At 38.9% G+C, this 22,604-nt stretch overlaps 1 protein-coding gene across 1 annotated transcript in view; it reads left to right on the forward strand.

Moving 5' to 3' along the window:
- The window catches only part of DKK2 (dickkopf WNT signaling pathway inhibitor 2), a 98,925-nt gene extending 76,582 nt beyond the window's left edge, over positions 1-22,343 (forward strand). Inside the window, exons 2-4 of the mRNA XM_006096590.3 lie at positions 15,263-15,413; positions 16,662-16,817; positions 19,935-22,343. Coding sequence (XP_006096652.1) covers positions 15,263-15,413; positions 16,662-16,817; positions 19,935-20,185 — 558 coding nt within the window. The 3' untranslated portion in view covers positions 20,186-22,343. The remainder of the gene's footprint in view (positions 1-15,262; positions 15,414-16,661; positions 16,818-19,934) is intronic.
- The last annotated feature ends 261 nt before the right edge of the window (positions 22,344-22,604 follow it).

A 22,604-nucleotide genomic window follows, 5' to 3' on the forward strand; every position in this document is an offset into this window, starting at 1 on the left:
AAGATGCTAAAGAAAGCCACCATGAGTTGCTCACCTTCTTGCTTCTTTACAAAAAATACCTCATGGTGGTGGAGGTTAACTATGAACACTATCAGATATGATCCATGAATGAGAAAAAAATGTAAATATATATAAAGGTGAAGAAAAGTTATAAAGAAGAATTTTGGATGGAGTATCATCAGCTTCATCTGACTCTCAGAAGTACACAGTGTTATAGCCACCCACCAAGATTCTAAAACAATTTTCTGGGGACAATTAGGAAAGAGGTGCAATACAGAGTCACTGCTGTAAATGGTGACAAGCACAGCATTATTGCTGTGGTAGAGACCACTGATAGATATATAAGTTAGAAATCAAAGAGCTTACTTTTAAATACATATATTTTAGAGAGAGGAAGGGACAGGGAGAGAGAGAGCAATGTGAGCCATCAATTGGCTGCCTCCTGGTAGGCTCCTACTGGGGATCGAGCTCACAACCTGGGCATGTTCCCTGATCAGAAATTGAATTGAACCAGCAACCTTTTGGTGCAGGAGACAACACCCAACCAACTGAGCCATACCAGTCAGGGCCAAAGAGTTTGCTTTTTTACTTTAGATAATGTATATGTGAAAAATACCACAAGCTATAGGAATGTGATGTAAAGTAACTGATGATAGCACTTGAAACTGCATTTGCGGTCAACATGAAACAGCTGTAATCAAGTTGCTGGCTAGAAAATTACTCATCATCCAATCTCCTTTCTAAAAACAGATATGACTCCCTTAGCTATATGAATGATTTATGTAGTTCTTAGCTGATTTTTAAAAATCTACTTCAAAATATCTATAAACTCATCAAATTCTTTCTTTTTACCATCTCCCAGTGGGTACTTATGTGAACATTTTTTGACAATTCAATGGTGTAAATTCCCAAACACTCTTTCAACAAAATCTCATTCGCTAATGCATTACTAGACAAAACATGGGATGCTAACTTATTCCAGCTTCATCTTACCTTAACTTATTCTAACTTATCTGACCACTGGGGATACAGAGATGAAAGATGATTTCTGTAATCAAAGAGTATAAGAAGGCAGAAGAATAACTCAACAGAATGTGATCTATATCACGGTACCGAAGAGCATGCAGGATAAGCAGGGTACAGGTTAAAAGGGACCTTCACATCAGGCTCGAAGTGAGGAGCCAGCCTGGAAGGTTTTCCCAAAAGTGAAGTTACTTGATATAATCTCTGAATGAAGAATTGGAATTATTTAAATGATGAATTATGTGGAGAAAAGGTGTTCTAGGCAGAGGAAAATGCATAGTCGTGAGAGGGTGTGGCTGACTCCATCATGTGCAATTATATACACTCATGAGGAGTGTATAATTCAAGTGCTGGGGATCCATAGGAATCATATGAGTGCTGAGAACAGAAAAGTTTTCTGGTCATCTTTATTGTAACATAGCCGCCTTCTTTGATTGAAAGAAACAAACAAAACAAACAGGACAGACTTCAGATAGGATTGCAAACAAAGTTCTAGAAACACACTACTACTAGATGTGAGGGGGGAAAATTGAAAAATGTATAGAATTACAGATGGACCTAGCAAAGTTTTATAAAAAGTCTATTAACTCTTTGGCTAATAATTTGAATTTTGTTCAATTTGTTTGCCTAGACTTCCTGTTAACCAAAATAGTTGTGTGAGCCAGGACGTATCTACCCCAGTCCCTGAGGGATCTTTGCTATCTGAGCTGCACTGTTTCTCTTTCCTACTCTCCCTCCCCCATCTCACATTCTAAACCCCCATTCAAAGTCTGCTGGAATGTCAGGGCAGACACAGAGGTGTTAAGAAGACTCCAATGCCAGTACATCTGGAGATCTTTATAAATGAACAGGAGCCAACAAAAGAAGCAGTAGGCATACAGAGGGGCATACTCTTTGCATAGGCTGAAAGGGCCATTGGGATGGAGGAGAAGTGACTTAAGTCCAGAGACATGCTTTCATCTATTTTTCCATCTAAGAACAAGTCACCTAGCCACTCTTGCAGCATTAAGAATGTGCTGGTCACCACTCAAGCAGATGTACTGGGATGTGGGTGCTGTGGGTACCAGCATCTTCAATGTGTTTTCTCTGAGATTACTAGCTCATTGAGTATGTGTTCTGAGGCTGAGCTTTGAACTCTAGGGTCACATAAACCAAAGGATCTGTCATTTGGCTCAGAATTTCCTCCCTCTCCAATCCTCTAGCAAAATATTTAAATAATTTTTTTGATAGAAGTTGATAATAAGCCAATGAGTGACATCCTTCTCTATGCAATGTTTTCACTAGACATATATTTTCTTTGTCCTTGTGTTTGCTGCCCTTCCTTCCATCCCTTCTTCCACCAATAAGAATTTAAGCTGGTTCCTGGGGGTAGGAGGCTGAGAAGTAAGACCATGTGTGCATTGAAATATTGATTATTTTTAGAAAAAGTATTTTATCTTAATAAACAACATGTGGTCATATAATTGCTATTATTAGACACTAAAAATGAAAATACTCTCCAAGCTGGGGCTTTTCAGTGCAATCATCTTGTGAGTGTCTGAAAGAAACGAGTGGCCTTGGCTATTGTAATTTCCTCTGTCAGGAAGTCATAGGACTGTTCCACCTGGGTGCTTTAGCCCTGTCATTATGTCAGAAACTCTGAGACTGATTCAAACTTTCTCAAACATCGCTGGTCCTGATCTTTGAAACCCATACATGACGATGTAAACATGCTTAGAGTGCTCCTTGCAGGAACTTTTATGTGGGATCTATCTGCTGTATCAACTGAACATCCCAAATACATGAAAATAAAACATGGGCACAAAGTACAGATCCTTAACTGTTACAGGCTATAAAAATATTGGCTTGAAATACCCAGAGAAGAAATCAAGTTGGGAAATGGGAAAAAAAAAGATGGCAAAATAACTATTTACATGAAATAATGTCCATTCCTTTCTCTCGATAACAAACAAACTGGCTTATTTAAAGCGCAGGAGATAAATCCTGAGATACACTTATAACTTGCATCTTCATCCCTCCATTTCCTAGAAGTATTTAATATCACTAGAGGCCTGGTGCACAAAAGTTGTGCATGGGTGCAGTCCCTAGGCCTGGCCTGCTGTCAAAGCATGAGCATCTGGGGTGGAAGGGCAGGCCCCAGCTGACCTCTGGGCCCTGGGCAGTACCTGGGCCCCCAGGCTCCCATGGACTCCCACACTTCCCCACCTGAGTCCCCACGCAGAGATGCAGTGAGCTCGGACGAATGCCATGGGCCCGGGCACAGTTTGGCCCTCTGGGAAGGCAGGTGGGCAGCACGCTCTCTCCTGGCCGGCCTCACAGACCAGCTCCTGTGAGAACCCATGGGAAGCCTGACCAGCCCCTGTGGTCCTGGCGGCTGTGGTGTGGCTCACCCAGAAGAGGCCTTGCGGGTGTGGGGCGGGCTCCTTGTAGGTACCCTGCAACTGATTGTGGGGACGTCCCCAGTGAATGAGCCCTGGCGTCCCAGGGGAGTGAGAGTGAGCTCAGTGGACACCCCACATTCTCACTGCACTTCTGTCCCCATCACTCCTGCCCCAGGTAGCCGGCCAGAGGTCGCAGAGCTTCGCTGATGCTGGCCATGTTCTGCGCAGCCTCTGGTGGTCAGCACACATCATAGTGAGCGGCCGCACTCCCAGTCTCCCCTGTCAAATTCCCAGTCCAATGACCGCCAGAGGGAACAACTTGCATATTAGGCTTTTATTATATAGGATAATGATCCCAGTCCAAGACTCTTCTCAGACATACTGTTTATTCTCCTCTGAATGGCAGAGGCAAAAATAGATGATTTGCTTAGGCAGAGTTCTGTGTTAGAACTATGAACCACCTTTTCATCCTATTTTATTTTCTTAAAATATATTTTTATTGATTTTAGAAAAAGAAGAGGGAGAGGGAGAGAAAGATAGAAACATTAATGAGAGATAAACATCTATCAACTGCTCCTACACCCCCACTAGGGATCTAGCCTGAAACCCAGGCATGTGCACTGACTGGGAATCGAACCCGGATCTCTTGGTGCATGGGTCTACTCTCAACCACTGAGCCACAAAGGTCAGGGCTTCATCCTACTTTTTTAATCAAAGGGTTTCTTAGCTGATTTGATCTTTGTGCTATCTCTATTAGGTGATCCTCTTGCTCCAACCATCTAAATCAGTGGTTCTCAACCTTGGCTGCACATTAGAATCACCTGGGAATCATTTTAAAATCCTGATTTCTGGGCCTCATCCTCCAGAAATTCTGTTTCTTTGTTATATATGGGTGTTTCACTGATATATATATATATATATATATATATATATATATATATATACACACATATATAATTTGAGTGTTTCACTGATAATCTGATTCTGCTAAAAATGTGACATTTGTGAAATAAGAGAGAACACTTTTACTCCAGAAACTTCTGTTTTGATACTCTTGCAAGAAGCCTGTCTCTAGGAAAACCAAGTTCTTTCAAGTCTTCCTAATATGAAAACCAAGAGGCATAAGTTAGCAGAGAATAAGAAATTTCACTTTGAATTTCATAATATTAGTTCTTTTTAAAATGGTATTGACTTTACTAAATAACACATGCAGCTAGTGGAAATGATAAAATGTTTGAAAGGGTAGGGTTTAAGCAAAAACTAAATTTCCCTCTTTACTCAGTTCTAAATAACCCTGTTACCTTGCCATGAGTAAATTCCATTATACATTTATTCAGTATAGTTCCTCAGATAACTTAAACACACACACCACATTGCTTTATATCCTCATTTCTAAATCCATGATTTTATAAATGAAAAATAACTCAAAGTAAAGTATTTACTGACAATGACTTATTATATAATCATAAAAAAGGTATTTTCTAGACAGCAGTTTTAAAGTATATTAAGTTTTCATATCTCCTTGGACATCAGTGTTTGAATTTTAAGTGTGATTTTCATTTTCAAAGGAGAATTGATGGTATACAAAGAATAAAAATTAATAAAAACACATAATCATCTACTTATCATACTTGATATGATGAAGAAGAATGCTTGTTTTGTAAAGAGCCACAGGATACAATAAAAGACAAAACAAACAAAAAATCACCCCAAACTTGCAAAACTATGCATTGCTCATAACACACAGGTGTTCACCACATGAGGGTAGGAAACAATCCAGCCAAAGTGGGTGTGTTGGCTGCTCTGGGTCTACACTATGTTTCTCCCAAAGTGCACTGACATGTTTGTTATGTGTTCTTTTATTTTTTCATATAGTTTTAGAAAGTTTCAAGCCCACCCCTAAGCACCATGGGTAAATACTAAGAGTGAAGATGAACATGCCTGGAAATAGTTGTTGTCCATTGTTGTCTCTTAGACTCACATTGATATCGGAACCAATCCCTCCCTTAGACTCATGTCTGTCTGGGAGTTAGAACTGAGTCCATGTAGACGAGACATTATCTATATATATATATATATATATATATATATATATATATATATATATATCCATCCAAGAGGCATCTTTAATCTTTGCAACAATTCTATAAAGCGGTGTTTTCTTATATTTCCTGATCATATGGTCACCAGAACAGTATTTATTAAAACTACAGATACCCAGACCATATCCACTTCTACAAAACTAGAGTCTCTATGGGGTCTATGAACAAATAGTTTTTAGAGAAAACCCATGAGATTTTTATGATTAGATAAGTAGGGAAACATTGCTGAGGGTACGAATTATATCCATCTTATCAAGGAGGAAACTGAGATTCAGTTCAGTAAATTGTAACAATGAATTCATTTTGGAGGCATAATTCAAATTGCAGTAAAACTCCGAAATTCTTCATTCCATATTACCTTTCCGAAGGCCGTGAGGTCAGGGAAATCTGCAAGGCTACAGTGGAAGGATTATATTACAGACACGCGATCCTGGATTTGGAAGGAAACTTGAAATTGTGCAGTTTCTCCCTCTGTTTGGGTTAGAACAATTACACTCAGCCAATCCCAGGATGCTAAAGGGCTTTATAATTGTATATGGAGTATAAAGGGCACTTCTGAGATGCTGCTTTCTGAGCATGGCATATAATTGTTGCATGGCATATAATTGTTGGTTGCCCTATCTATTCCAAATGACGGGGCAATGGGTCAAAAACAGGCAAAAATGTTAGCCATGTAAACTGCCTGGTTTAGATTTTTCTAGGCAATGAGACCATATGGGACAGATTAACCCTCCCATTTACCTCGCGATCCATAGCCATAATGTGCATGTTACAGTTGAGAAGGTGGTATGTGTTCAAAGTAGAGAATTCCCTGGAATCTCCTTTCTGCTTAATGACACACAGAGAACAGGGTAGAACAACTGAAGTTAGAGAGGACCTTGCCTTTTTTTCCATGGAATTGTTGTTTAAGTGAGGTTTTCTGAATATATTGGGGAAGTTAATGGACCACTGGCAGGAATCCATCATTCCTAATTTATAATCCAGGCAGTATTATTAGAAATTCTCTCCATTCTGAACTTTTATATCAAAAACAAAGGTCTAACAACCTTAAGGGAATTAATTTCCAGATATTCAACTTCCATTGTTCTTTTTTCTTAAAATTGTCTGGGAATACACCTGTGTTTACAATAAGTTTTGCCATTTTAGGGGAGGGGGAAAATACCAAACAATCACACATTCCAAATCTTAATATACTGCATTAGCCAGAGGTATAAAAACCTTTTTTGGATGACAAACTAAGTAGAATTTGGAATATCAGTTTAACAAAGATACTCTTTTTTTTAATGTATTTTATTGATTTTTTTTTACAGAGAGGAAGGGAGAGGAATAGAGAGTTAGAAATATCGATGAGAGAGAAACATCAATCAGCTGCCTCCTGCACACCCCCTACTGGGGATGTGCCCACAACCAAGGTACATCCCCTTGACCCAAATCGAACCTGGGACCCTTCAGTTTGCAGGCCGATGCTCTATCCACTGAGCCAAACTGGTCAGGGCAACAAAGATACTCTTAGTGGTTGATCAGGGCATCCTAATTGCACAAAGGCACTTTCTTTCTTTGTTTTACCATTAATTTTTTAAAAGTGAAGCTTGGCCCTGGCTGGTGTGGCTCAGTTGGTTGGGCCTTGTCCCACACACTGAAAGGTTGCTGACTTCATCAGATGCCTGGGTGGTGAGCTTGATCTCTGGTATGGGATGTGCAGGAGGCAGCCAATGGATGTTACGCTCTCACCTCGATGTTTTTCTCTCTCCCTCTCCCTTCCTCTCTCTCTAAAAATCAATAAGCATAATTTTTAAAAAAGTGAAGCCTGGCCCCACCAGTTGGAAAATTCTGTATACAGAACACCCAAATTAGTTGTAATGACTTGTATATCTTAAAACTTAACTGAATGTTTTTTAAGACAGTTTAATTTTTAAAATCTATCAATAAATATGTTGTGATGTATTTTAGGATCAATATGCATTGATCAATGGAATCATGTCAAATCACTGCAAACTTCATTTTATACAATGTTCAATAATAATAAACATAAACTTATGCTGAGATGTTTGTTTTTCAAAATTATTTTAGGAGTAACACAGGCAAAATATTTGTACATCCCAGAGCCAGTTGTGTCTGGTTCATAGTTGGTGCTCAATAAATAAATACTGAATAAGTAATTATTGAATATTGAATGAATACCAAGCAGGTGCCTTAATGAACCTATGGCACAACTCCAGAACATCATGAAATACCTGAACTTTTCCCCTGGAATTTAATATAGCTCAATCCTTCTGGCTTTCCGTTCAGAAATCCTCAAAGATGCATCGAGTGCACCCTTATCCTCTAGAGTAATTGTGGATGATGGAAAAGATCCGATTGCGCAGCCTGTGGCTTGCAGGCAGGATTCAACTGCACAGGAGCCAGGTGAGCTCTATGCCGCTGGACCTCCCTCAGTTGCAATAAGGATGACTGGGTTTGACTTGGAAATGACCAAAGGAGCATGCCTTGCTTGTTCATTGAAATACAGATCTCTCCTAAGAAATGTCTGAGAAGGGAAATTAATCTTTTCTCTGAGGACCTAGGGGAAGCCAGTCTGATCTAGTTTCCCAAATGATAATTGCCAACCTTCTGTTGTTTTTTTGGGACCCCAGCCCTTTGCTGCTACCTTCACACTCACCCCAAATGTTTCTCATCCCCACAGCTGGTCCCCACCCCCCACACCCTCCCACTCCCCCACCCCTTGCAGGCTTTTTTCTGCCTGCCCAGCTGATGATGTTTTTCTGGCTTCAGAGAACTTCCGAGGTAGTTACAAAGAGTGCTTGCGGGGATAAAGGATTGTCCCGATTAAAGCAACAACAAAACTAGGACAGTCTTGCAAAAATCCGGATGGGTGGTCATCCCACATGAACAACTTGTGATGTTCCTCCCTTCCTTTCCCCACCCTATCCCCCATGATTAAACAGGAACAATGTCATTATTTTGAAAACTTGGGAGTTAAACTAAGGTTTAGTTATGGCCAAATGTTTATTCATCAGCCAGTGATGCTGAGATACCTGAAACACTTTTTCTTATTTTATTGTTTTTAGCAATCTGATTACTTCATTGTTGCATTTGAGTATTCCAAGGAATGGGAAGCAATAGAAAAATAAGAAAAAATTCAAACCTAAATCTAAGTCTACAATTAATAGGACTTTTCTCTCTGCAATTTTGAGATTAATTGAAAATAAAAGGCTCAGTTAGTTCAAATAAGATGTAGTAACATTTCAGTTTCTTTTGTTCATTAGAATATTATGTAATTACTAGAATCCCGGTGCACAAATTTGTGCACAGGTGGGATCTGGCGGGCCCTCCCTGATTGGGGCGATCAGGTTGGGCAGTGGGGAGAGGCCCCAGGTGGTTGGTGGGCCAGCCTCACCCCCTGGTGGAACTCCCCATTGAACTCCCAGGCGAACTCCTGGTCGAGGGGACAATTTGCATATTAGCCTTTTATTATATAGAATTATTACTTGTATGAAGGGTTTTTGCTTATAACTCTGATTACATTGAGTTTATCTGGACATAAACGGTTGTCAAGTCAAGAAATGGAATGAGCCCTGGCAGTTGGAGCATCATCCCATACACAAAATAAATGGGTTCAATTCCCCGTCAGGGTACATACCTAGGTTGCAGGTTCAATCCCCAGTCAGAGTACATAGGGAGGCAATAAGAGCTGTTTCTCTATTACATTTATGTCTCTCACTGTCTCTCTCTCTAAAAAAAACAATAAAAACATATCCTAAGGTGAGGATTAAACAAAATAAAAAGAAAGGAAGTTAGAAAATGCTGTTTACAATCTCATCAGTGTTTCCTGCCAGAATTCTGTCTTTCCAACAGCTGCAGCAGGACATACTGTTGGTATTTGGAAGCTTCTAGAAAGAGAAGTGGCCAAGTTTACTTTTCTAATCTCTACATTCAGCTCACAGGTCACCACTCCAACACCTTCTCTACATGTGCGTTAAACCATCACTACTGAAGGCTTAGTCATGACACCTCACAGTGAGGCCTGCAATCCCCAGGTTGCTGCTGCTGAGCACTTCATTGCTAAAATGTTAAATAATGACTCCAAATTAGCACAGAGTAAATGACTGAAAACAATCCTTTGTACTAAAAAGAAATGCTCATTTATGATGGACATTATTCCAGTTGTGTCCAATGTGTTTTCTCTTTTTTTAGTCCATGTCATGGTTGTAATGATAACTAGCACTGCTATTTATGGAAACCACATTTTTTTTCTAGAAAGGGGATTGGGCAAATCTTCTTTGTGTTTGGCCTGATCGTGGACAGCTCTCAGACATTCTTAATTTATGATCCACCGTCATCTGCTATTATTAGGTGTCTAAAATGAATTCATCTCCTAATTGTGACCAAGCCTAAATCAAGAATGATTCTGCATGAAGGTGATGATTCTTGGATGCTCACACAGCCCGGTTTCTGATTCAGTGTTGGAGTATTTTAGTATAGGACACGTGTACTAAAGTCCCTCCCTTATTCGATCACTTGATTTACAGTGACGCAGACTGTCACTGTTTCTCAGACTGTTCACGTAAAGTCAAGTAAATGAAAATGTTACCAGGAAGGGGCCCTGCACCTGTCCAGGGCTGGCCTGTAGTGTGTGGGTTCTTGACTTTGCACAGGTGAATTTTAGAGGACGGTTATTAAAGCTGGGGACAGTGAAACAGGAAGGGCTGGGGACATGAGTCCGGGCTGGTCTTTTTTGGCTCACTAAGAAGTCATGAAAAGGGGTTTTGGGGACAGGTTCAGAGGGGTTTTCTGGGATGCACTGCTGCTGCCCATTGCTGCCCTTGGATGCAAGCCTCTTGGGGTCCTTTATGTTTAGGAGACACATACCTGTGGGGTGAAGAAGTAGGGAGGAGGGGAGAAAAGCTGGTGTGTTCCTGTGTCCCTGGGAGGGAGAGGTGTCCTGGGACCTTAGGTTTGGTTCTGAGAGGTTTTAAAAGCTCGGCATCTAGGGGAGGTCTTAGGGGAGGATCAATAAAATATTCATCAGCTTTATGCTGATGTATCAAAGTGATATTTATTTTCTGAACTTCATCTGTCCTTGGGCAGTTGGCAAATGGCACTAATTAGATTTCTGCTATCTACACCTCTGAGCAGGGTGACTTAAGTTATTTACCCTCTGGTTGAGAAGAAGTACAAATCCTTTACTCTTAATTATCCTTTGTTTAGGGAAGATAGGATTTAACTATCTGTCTCAGTTTCCCTTTTCTGCTTGTCCTGGCTTACTAGCCTATCCCAAAGAGTCATAAAACTTCACTATGAACACTTTCCACAGCAGGTAAAATAAATCAGTCTTTCTATTCATTTATAACACAAGTACCAGGGAAACATATTATTATTTTCGTTAAATGGAAACTTAAAGTCAGGCACTCAAATTTACTTTTTGTTAGTCATGAACCCATCATCAAATCAGACCAGGAACAGATTTTTGGAGCCAAAGTAAATGGAAAATAAAGATTATTTTTCATGAAAAAGTTTCTGAATGCCACTTTTATTAATGTATATAATTCCCTTCAGTGGTCTGTTAATCACCACAGCCATCACTTCTTCGGGATCCTTCACAAATCTTTTACCAAGTGCTTCTTTCACCATCCCTCCCTCTTTCCTTCCCTCCCCCTCTCTCTTGCCGACTATGATACCATTTTCAGACATTCTAAAGGGGTAGTGTGTGGGCTCAATAGCAGGCTGCAGAGTCCTCATACTGGAGTTGAAAATTATTTGTTTAAGACTCTTTACTAACAGATAATTCATTGGGCTGAAAATACAAGCTTTGCTATTAGTGTGTCAGATCCGTAGTATTTTCTCATGTTCTGCATTGTCTTGCTAATGACTATGGCAAGGGAAAGGGAAACTATGGCTGAGTGGATCTGTGCGGGGGACACTGATTTCAGAAGCCAAGCAGGCCCCCAAATATCACCTGCTTTTCCAAAAACCTGCTTCAATGAATTTATCTCATCCTTTCTTGATTTTATTAATAAATAAAGCTATTTATTGGAACCAAGATTTTCATAAGTATATTAGAAGTTGTGTAACATAGACTTGCATTTCAATTATTCATTTTTTTTTAATTGTCAAAGAATTCCTCTCAATATTACACTCTGGATTTCATTCCAATTATAAGTTCACATTAACAACAACCTTCCATTAAAAAATCCTGCATAATTTTTGTCTGGGTCGTTTTTGGTTTAAGTCAATTAAAAGATATATTGAAACATAATAAAACTACCTACCTTGTAAAAGACTGCCTCAGACAACATGAGCGTTTTTTCTGAAAAATTGTGAGAATTTTACTGTGCCCCCACGCAAATGAAGAATACTTTGCATATGACTTTGGGTAATATCATCTGTATCAAATGTTTTTCATTTCAATATTTTCATTTCTTATCAACTAAGCATGAGAAGATGATAATGTGCTTTCCACAATTTTTGAATAAATAACTGCTTTCAGCAAACAACTGGTTTTTTTACCATGTAGATTGTTTTTTTAGGACTGGAACCAAGTATTATTTTATATTCTGATTCTCTTCAAGATTTTTTATTTGAGTTGTAAATTGCACGTGTTGTTTTAGGTAGCACATGTTTATTTCTGTCGAAAGAACATGTCCTATTTTTGAGGAAGGGAAAAAAAACTTGTAAGACATCAAATGTTTCTTGCAAAACAATTTGATGAAATAAATGTAAATGAATCAGATCCATGTGAATTGTATTTCAATTAAAATGAATGGGTCTAAAAATGAAGGGAGTAAAATGCTTGAGGGAAAGAGTGTAGCAAGTCAGGAAGTGACATTTGTTTTGTTTTCATCAGATTTGGAGTCTTGAAAAATAGCCTAGTACTCCAAATTTAACTTCATTAAGAATCTCCCTTAAGCCTAATGAAGTTCAGAATGGGATAATAATACGAAAATTCATTTTATAGCTTTATCTGGCTCATTTATAATAATATAAGCATCAGGTATTGCCACTGTGCGGTTCTTCAAAAGCATTCTCAATTTAAAGTTAGTGGCTTTTCTATTTTTTATTTTCTTTTGAGGGTAAACAGTACATTGTAATGAAGCTAAAAGTACGTTGTTTTTTCATAGAACCACATGTAAAGTTTTCAGACTCACAGCAACTTCGTATTTCTTTCCTCTAACTGAAGATGATCCAATCTAAATGAAAAACACGTGGGGGTTTCATGTATACACAAAGTGTATACACACATGAGTAGGAGTAGTACAGAGGAGAAAAGGCGATGGTAGAAACAGAGAGAATGAAAGAGAATGAGAAGGACAGAGAATGGGGAAAGGAATAAACAATGTATACAGAGTTAGGCCATCAAACCTCATTTCATAAAGCACTCAGATCACACTCATTATTTGAATCACAAAAAATGTATCCCATAGTTTTGTTGTCGGAGGAATCGCTGGGTGGAATTCCCCTGTTGCTAGTGGGAGTGGGGTGGCTCTTACCATATCTTTAGAAAATGAATTTTCTAAGACTCTCCTGGAAGACTAAATGGTTTTCATTGGCATAGAATTATATTTCTTTTTAAAAATACACTTGTGTTGTTTTTTTAAATATATTTTTATTGATTTCAGAGAGGAAGGGTGAGGGAGAGAGAGAGAGATAGAAACATCAATGATGAGAAAGATTCATTGATCGGCTGCCTCCTACACACCACACACTGGGGATTGAGCTCACAACCTGGGCATGTGCCCTTGACCAGAATCGAACCTGGGACCTTTCAGTTCGCAAGCTGACACTCTATGCACTGAGCCAAACTGGCTAGGTTGGAATTATATTTCTTGAGTATCAAAGATCCATTGTCCTTAAACCAGTCCTGGAAAATATGTAGCTAGGGCTCCAGCAAAGGCAAAAATAGGGCCAGTGTCCAAGGTTTCCATTCCATGTTGGATCTGGGTTCAATGTAGCATCAGGCTAATTAAAATTCATTAGTCCATGAGAGCCCTGCTAGCCAAGGGTCAGGAGGGAGCAGCAAGAGAGGGGGCGGTGTCCTTTGTGCAGGAGTTAAGTATTGAGATTTTGCAATGGCCAGGCCTATTCTGGCCATTGACTTGTTCCCAGGTGTAACTGACAAATAAGCATCTTCCCACATCCCCAGACCTTACTGGGCATGCACCTAGTTTTCATTCCTTTCCCCAGCGATCTGTGGGACAGACTAGGAGAATGTTAACTGCAACTTCCTGGCAAAGCTGTATAAATGGCATGCCTATATTATCTAGTTTTCTCCTTTCCTGTTAAATAATAATCAGATTATTATAACGGTATCTGTTTTGTATACATGTCATTTATGCTTGCTTTAAAAACAAATACATTAATCTGAAAATTGGGCGGGGGATGAACTACCAAATTTAAAAAAGACATAAATAAGTCTCGCTGTTAATTGTCAACGTGTCTCAAAATATGAGTAAGTTTGATGTGTGGTGTGACATATCAACTCTCAGTCTCTGAAAAGGGGCATTTTAAGTGTTCCAATAACTTCCAAGAGGCAAGGAATATATAACTGTGTAATATGTTTTTGTTTTTTGAGATAATATGACACTGCTTAACTAGTCTTGTAAACACATAACCTGGTAGTGAAGTAGGAATAGAAGTCCTTTCTGTATAAATTAAAGGTGCAGTAGCCTTTAGGGCTATTGTGTATAAGGAGCCTGCTTGTTTGTTTCCTGAGAACATAATGATGTGATTGCAGCTTAGCATCTCTCTGACCACTCAGGACACTGCTACTGCTGCTCATCACCTCGCTGGAAGTGCTTCTGCTCCTTGCTGCTCTCTGGCAGGGAGTGTGAGCTGTCACTCTTTTTTTAAATATATTTTTATTGATTTCAGAGAGGAAGGGAGAGGGAGAGAGAAATAGAAACATCAATGATGAGAGAGAATCACTGATTGGCTGCCTCCTGCACATCTCCTACTGGGGACTGAGCCCACAACCTGGGCATGTGCCTTTGACCGAAATCGAACATGGAACCCTTCAGTCCACAGCTCGATGCTCTATCCACTGAGCCAAACCAGCTAGGGCATGGCTGTCACTCTTAAAATATGTGTTCCATAATGAGGCAGATGTGTTTTAGGTTCTAGCACAGCCATTTGTTATTTAACCCTCCATTCATCCTAGTCTAGCAGATGAAAGTGGAGTGGCTAAGCTTACTGTTTCTTACACACTTAAAATCAGTGGCGATGTAAGAATCATAACTGTTTCCAAGCTCCCAAAGTCACTCTTAATGGCTCTACAAATCAATGCAAACTTGTTGGTGTTGGTGATTTTTTAAAGATTTTTTAGAGAGAGAGAGGAAGAGAGAGGGAGAGAAACATCAATGTGAGAGGGAAACATTGACAGGCTGCCACCTGCATGCCCCCCACTGGTTATCAAGCCTGCAAACCAAGCACATGCCCTGATGGGGGAATTGAGCCTGTCAACCCTTGGGTGTACCAGATGATACCCAACCAATTGAACCACATTGGCCAGGGGGCAAAGTCTAAATTTTAATCCAAAATTGTGTCAATGAAAATAAATGGTCAACTTTATTTTTTTCACCATCAATAATCAATATTTCTAAGGTTCTCAATTAAGTAAGGGTCTCTACATAGGATCTATGCTCTGAACCAAATACAATGGTACTATTGTGACTTATTTTCCATCATAATTTGCAACAACTTTTCATAAGCGTTAAAAGATCTAATCTACTTTGCTTTTGGTGTTTTTCCACTTCCTGACAGGCCTACCCTTGCAGCAGTGATAAGGAATGTGAAGTTGGGAGATACTGCCACAGTCCCCACCAAGGATCTTCAGCCTGCATGGTGTGTCGAAGGAAAAAGAAGCGCTGCCATAGAGATGGCATGTGTTGTCCTGGTAACCGCTGCAATAATGGTAAAGATAGTGTTCAGTGTTGCTGGGCCTTTTTCTTTTCATGTTAGGCTACCTTCTCCTTGGATTTCTGACATGTAAGGAGTCTTTCCAAATAGGCAAGAATTGGAACATAGTTTAGATAAGATTACCTGGATTACCTCTAAAATCTTAGTGTCCCTAGGTTTTGATCACCTTCTGTATTTAATAATCTATGCTGAGTTGGATTTATCCTGTTGAAGAGTTGTGTATAAATAGCTAGTTCTATTCCACTAAGCACATGAGCAGACATCCAAAAGAACTAAAGAAAATAATCTGCTATGATTTACCAATGCAATTGTGAGTCCGTCTCCCAATTTCATACGTTTCATACCTTGAATCTTATACTCATTTCCTCTTTTGAAGGTCTTACCTGGTGGCACACTCAGATGGTGATAAAGTGATTGGTTCCTATGAAAGGAGATACAGGAGTCTATTCCTCAGCCATTCCATAAGCATGGCTTCACTCAATCTCAATTAACTTATAGGCACAAATTCAGCAATAATGAAATAAAAAACCATAGACAACATGTGGTAAAAAACACTAAATAATTGCAGAAGGTGATCAGAAACATACACTCAGTCACACAAACAACATAATCAGGCTCATATTCTTATACTTGTTCCTTACCTCTGGGCATAGTCCTACTGGAAATGCCTTGGACAGGAGGTAAAGGGAAGACGACCTCATACCCTAGAGAGCTTTACAGTGTAGATTAGGATTGTACTGGTGATTGGACAAAGGGACATGAGTCCCAAAGATACATGTCTGGACAGACATTTTTAAAGTATGAATAGGTAATATTAATTTAATACTTCACTATAGCACTATTCTGAGCCTGTACAAGTATTCACAATAACTCAGTAAAATGAATTTCTATTTTTTTTAATTTTGTTTTATTGCTTAAAGAATTACAATGAATTTCTACTTTCATTCCTATTTTTGCCCAAGGTCACTTAGTCTTGAAAGAGACAAGATGCCAGTCAAATTTGGACTCAGGGCCAAACTATTGAATATTCAGTTTCAATAAGTTGGTAAATGAACAAATGGACAAATGAAGAGATAGATGACAGGTAGGAGGATGGATGGATAGATAGATAGATAGATAGATAGATAGATAGATAGATAGATAGATGATAGTTGGCTTCATGCCTTACATCAGGAGAACACATGGATAAGAACCACATTGTATAGAATTGAATAAGACTAACTGCTTACCTGACTATCTCCAGGCATCTGCATCCCAGTCACTGAGAGCATCTTAACCCCGCACATCCCAGCTCTGGATGGCACTCGGCACAAAGATCGAAACCATGGCCATTACTCAAACCACGACTTGGGGTGGCAGAATCTAGGAAGACCACACACTAAGATGTCACACATAAAAGGTAGGGATAACTGTAGTTCTATGTTTACTTTTATTGTTTTATAAAAATGTATAGAAAATATAGTTAATTGATTCCATTGGTTTTAGAAACATACAAAGAAGATAGTTTAAAGGCAAGATTTTAACTGGATTTATTAATTCTTAATTTTGAGGATGCTTAGTGCTTCTTAGAGATCTTAAATTATTAGAAAATGTGTGTTACAAGAATTGCAGTAGTCTGATCAACTCTGTCATTTTCTTAACAACCCTGTCTTTTTACATGAGATTTAGAAGATATTGCCTATGCAAGCATTTGTCACATATCAAAGGATAAAGCATTCTGAAAAATAAATTGGAAAATGTTTGCTTCCAAATGATTAAATCACTATGTTTTTGAGTCTTTCTCACCTTTGCAGATTCAGAAATTTTATTTCACTAGACAACCAGCTACCATACTATTCATAAAATAAATTTACCAAGAATAATTGGTTTCTAGTGTGATTATGAATAGCCATAAATCTTCTTAATTGTACCAAAATATTTCAGAAGTTGAATCCCTGATAATTAAATTTGAAAATATGAACCTTATTACCAGTAGTAAAATTTTGAAAGTATGAAACACATCCATTTTTAAAGGAAGCTTTTTGCAAGTCTATTCTGTGGAACACTACTCTTTCAAGAAATTCTGTGAATAAAAGTGTCCTGTGTTCAAGAGTTTTGTAATAATAGATCTCACCATTTTTGGAACTTTATAATAAACACTAGAGGCCAGGCGCACGAAATTCGTGCACAGTAGGGTTCCTAGACCTGGCCACAGATGAGGGCCTATCTGGGCCTTTTGGCTGCCGGCCAGGGCCTTCCTTCATTCTGCACCGCCCCCTGGTGGTCAATGCACGTCAGAGTGAGTGATCGAACTCCTGGTCTCCTGGTTGAACTCCTGATGGGACACTTTGCATATTAGCCTTTTATATATATAGATTGCTCTATTGAAGGCTCTGAGAAGTCCAGCAATGAGGAAAACTGATTAACTTCTTAAAATATTGTATTTCCCCAACTTGCTTGAACACAAAAACTGTTTCCCCACATTCTCATGTTCTGCAGAGAGAGTATTATATTGGATACTGACCTATTAGTCTGACCTGGAATACAAATGGTCATGTGGATAGGACTAGAGATTGACAATTCTTCTTCAATTATCCTTTGTCTACACTCCTAAAGGCCTAAGTCCTTTACCCATATCTCCTATTACTACTCCACCAAATTCACATGCAATTGTTAATACATGAATATTTCTCTTTACTCAAAGATGCCTATGTCATTGTGTACTTTCAAATTTGCTAAGTATTTATATATAATTATATGTGTAATTTTATGATGGGTAGAAGGAAGAAACCTTATGCTGATGGCTAGTGAGTTGTGTTCACATTACACAGTGGGACTGGTTACATTTGGGATGACAGAAAACCCTTTTGACCAGGATTCTCACACTATGGCCTAGGAACCAAATCTGTCCTGCTGCCTGTTTTTGTAAATAATCTTTTACTGTGTCACAGACTTGCTCATTCGTTTAGGCATTATCAATGGCTGTTTTTGTAAGACAGCAGTAGAATTGAGGAGCTATGATACATATGATCTAAAAAATCAACTTTATTTCCAATCTGTATGTAACAGAGAAGTTTGCTGACCCCTTCTTTATACAGGTTACACATCAACCCAACTGTGATGTTTGGAGGCTCTTTGCTGACTTAATCATTTTTTTTCTGAATTAAATACTCAGATTTGTGCTTCCACGTGTTTTGTGTGTGTGTGTTTGATTTTTCTTTTTTGAGAGAGAGAGAGAGAGAGAGAGAGAGAGAGAGAGAGAGAGAGAGAGGCATCAATGTGTGGGAGTGAAACATAGATCAGTTTCTTCCTCCACACCCCGTACCAGGGATTGAACCTGCAACCCAGGCATGTGCCTTGACCAGGAATCAAACTGGCAACCTTTTGGTGCACAGGATGATGCCCAGCCAACTGAGCTATAACAGACAAAGCTCCACATGATTTTTTAAAAAAATATATTTTATTGACTTTTTACAGAGAGGAAGGAAGAGGGATAGTTAGAAACATCGATGAGAGAGAAACATCGATCAGCTGCCTCCTGCACACCCCTTATGGGGATGTGCCCCCAACCAAGGTACATGCCCTTGACCAGAATCGAACCTGGGACCGACCCTTCAATCCACAGGCCGACGCTCTATCCACTGAGCTAAACTGGTCAGGGCTCCACATGATTTTTTATGATGACTTTGTGGTTGACCCTGGGGCTTTCTGCCCTTTCTCTGTATCACAACTCTTTCTAGACTGCATTTCCTAGGCTCCCTGTCAGTGGCTCCTGGCCACACGGGTTTTGCTGTGATGGGACACTGAGAGGAAGAGGAAAGAAAAAGCCAACATGCTCTCCCTGCCTCCAGTAGTGCTTCTGGCAGAGCTGTATCTCCTTGGGGTTTTAGTCCCACCAGTTGGGCCTGATGAGTTCTCATCCCAGCTAGTGATCCTGGCCCTCTGTTCTGCCATCCTTTGCTCCTCTGGATTCTCCAGCCTGAATGTGGTAGTGGCTTCCTGCTGTGTTGCTTTAGCATCCTCTGGTACTTCTTAGCCCTACCTCTACCCATGTGACCAGTTCTCTGCATTAAATACCTTGTAGTTTGAAGAATCATTTTCCGTTTTCCTGGCTAGACTCTGATACATGATCTTAGGAGTTCCTGAGAATTTCAGCCCTTTCCTTCAATCAGAGTTTGTTTACACCTCTCAAGAAAAGTATAACATTAATTAATTTGAAAGCAATTCTTTTTATTTTCTTATTTTCACTCAACTAGCAAAAAGAGAAAGAATAATGAGCATGGAACTATCTAGAAGTAGAGTATGAAAAAATAAAGAGAAGACAAAATACAGTCTAGCTATTTGTTAAATTTGATATTCAGACAGCAAGCATGAAAATAAACAATAACGGATTGGTCAGATTAGAGGAAGAGCCAATTGCTCTTAATCCAAGACATTATGGAAGGCAGCATAAGTAAAAATACTTTATGTGCTTCTGACTGCAAAGCAGAACTGTTCTGAAGTGTTGAGGTGACATATTTTGGTTATCATCCTGCAGGGCACGAAGGAGACCCCTGCCTGCGATCATCAGACTGCATGGAAGGGTTTTGCTGTGCTCGTCACTTCTGGACCAAAATCTGCAAGCCAGTGCTCCATCAGGGGGAAGTCTGTACCAAACAGCGCAAGAAAGGTTCTCACGGGCTGGAAATTTTCCAGCGGTGTGACTGTGCAAAGGGCCTGTCTTGTAAAGTATGGAAAGATGCTACCTACTCCTCCAAAGCCAGACTCCACGTGTGTCAGAAAATATGATCACTTCAGAGAAAATGCGTCACGAGCAGACTGAATCTGCATTTAGTGCATCACAGCACAGTGGGAAATAGGATTTGGCTCTCAGAAGAATGGCTAATGTAAGGCATGTGATAAGAATATGAACCACAGAGCGAGAGAAAGAAAAAGAGAACTAAGTCTATTGGAAAGGGTGACGAATGTAGTACAACTAGTGTGTTTCCATTATGCAGCTTGTTTATGTAAATAATGTGCACACTTGTGAAAATGCAATTACTAAAAAAAGAAAGTACAGTGAAAATCACTGACCATGTGACTTCTCAAGAGGTTAGGCTGTGCTGGAGGATCGGTTTCCTCCAGATAGGAGATTATCTATAAAATAAAAGCCATATTTCTACTCCAAGTTATAGTTTGATAAAACACTCCCAGTGTATCTTGGTATACATAGAATGTAAAACATGAAAAAAAATGTTAAATAGGAAATGAAGCAGAGTTAATTTGTAACACAGATCACCATTTAATTTGAAATACTGCTTTTACTGTTCAATTAAAGGCCTTGGTAGACACACACACACACAGAAAGCAGTTGATACTTTCCAAATAATTTCAAAATAATTGCAGGTCTTCCATCAAGGCCTTTATAAAAGGAAAAAAAAAAAACAACAACTTGTTTTTCCTCAAACTGCTTATTTGTGTTTTCCAATATTTACTTTCACCTATACGTAATCAGAACCAGCATAACAAGACAAAAGTAGTCCATTCAGATTCTCAAGGGACATTGTTTCATCTTTCTAGATTGTATGTGACTCCTACCATGAGTACATGTTATTTTCCAACCTAACCCCAGTAGTCGTGTAAAGCGCAGAGAAGAATTTTCACAGATTACCAATCTTTTTAAGATAGCCAAAATGTATGGGAAACCAAGCTAATAGAGAGATCATTACTTTTTCAGGCTTCGGCATTCCCTGAGTGTTGATAGCATTAGACTGGTAAGCACACGTATTCCTTACGTGCTCTGCAGTACGGCGGGGTAAGGCTGAGAATGCAGACCGGAGCTGCATCTGTCTCCAACTGAAGCCAGCGAGGAAATGGGAGAAACGGTTCAGTATCCAGGTTTGGGAAATACATAGACATGTCTGAAACACAACATGACTTTTCATCTTTGAATCCAAGGCTGCACAACCTACGTGGAGTTTTCTATGGGATCTGCGATCTCAAAATACTCACCACACAGATGATAATAGTGTGAGGTCACAAGTTGACGTCAAAATATATATTTTATACATTTGAGGTCCTAAAGTAATATGAGGAGTTCTCACAAAATGAACTCTCAAGACAGGGAGTACATAGTAAGGTTCCATTGCCCTAAATAAGCTTCTAACTGGCTGGTAGCAACATCTGATTTTTCTGCATCAACCTTCCCCTACAACTTCTTTTCTCCCACAAAGATACAGTTTCTGTTTTCTGCATCCACTGAGATAAAAAAATATATATATAAGTGGAATAACTTGTAAGATCTACATATTGCTAACCTATAAAAACCACAGGTTCTTCATTCTTTGAAACCATTTTATCTTTTTGTTTTTTACTCTATCACTTCTAAACATTATGTCTAAAGCATAAGGTAAAAATTTATAGTTGTTACTTTTGACCTTTTCTTTTATAAACTTAAAGTCACTCCTTAATTTTATTTTTTTACTTAACGTTTATCTTTAGTCTCAAATTCAAGTTCTCCCAGTAGAAATTGAACCTGAGCCTGCATGTCTATTAAAAATTTAAGCTTCCCACACACGTTTACTAGGATAATTAAGATTTACGTTTCCTCCATATGTCTGTGAAAACAAAAATTTTCAAACTAACCTATTCAATAACCAAAGTCTGTACAAACAGGATTCTACACGCTTGGCAACATAAAAATTGAGCATTTCAGTCAAACGTTTCCTATGTAACAATTACATTTACAATCTGGTTTCTGCATTATTTCCCTTCTGTACATCCCTTCAAAAATTATTATTTGAAGTAATTTATTTACAGGAAATGTTAATGAGATGTATGTTCTTATAGAGATTTTTCTTACAGAAAGCTTTGTAGCAGAATATATTTGCAGCAATTGACTTTGTAATTTAGGGGGAATGTATAAATAAGATAAAATATATTAAATTTTTCTCCTTCAAAAATTGAATTTAAGTATCTCTGTGTTTTTCTTATGGGAGAAGTTTTCATATAATCATAGATTTTCAAAGTTCAACTGGACAGGGTCTTATTTTTCAGTCTGAGTAGAAATCCTTTGGACAACATCACCATAAGATGGTGCAAGGCAGCTCGCTGTTATTGAAGGTAGCTTATTTCATGGCATTACAGCTGTAATTGTTAGAAAGTTATTTTTTCAGATTATGTTTTCCACCCATTTATTCCTATTTTTGCTTTTTTGGAAGATCTTATA

The sequence above is a fragment of the Myotis lucifugus genome, unplaced genomic scaffold (genome assembly GCF_000147115.1).
Source record: "Myotis lucifugus unplaced genomic scaffold, Myoluc2.0 scaffold_182, whole genome shotgun sequence".
Classification (NCBI taxonomy): domain Eukaryota; kingdom Metazoa; phylum Chordata; class Mammalia; order Chiroptera; family Vespertilionidae; genus Myotis; species Myotis lucifugus.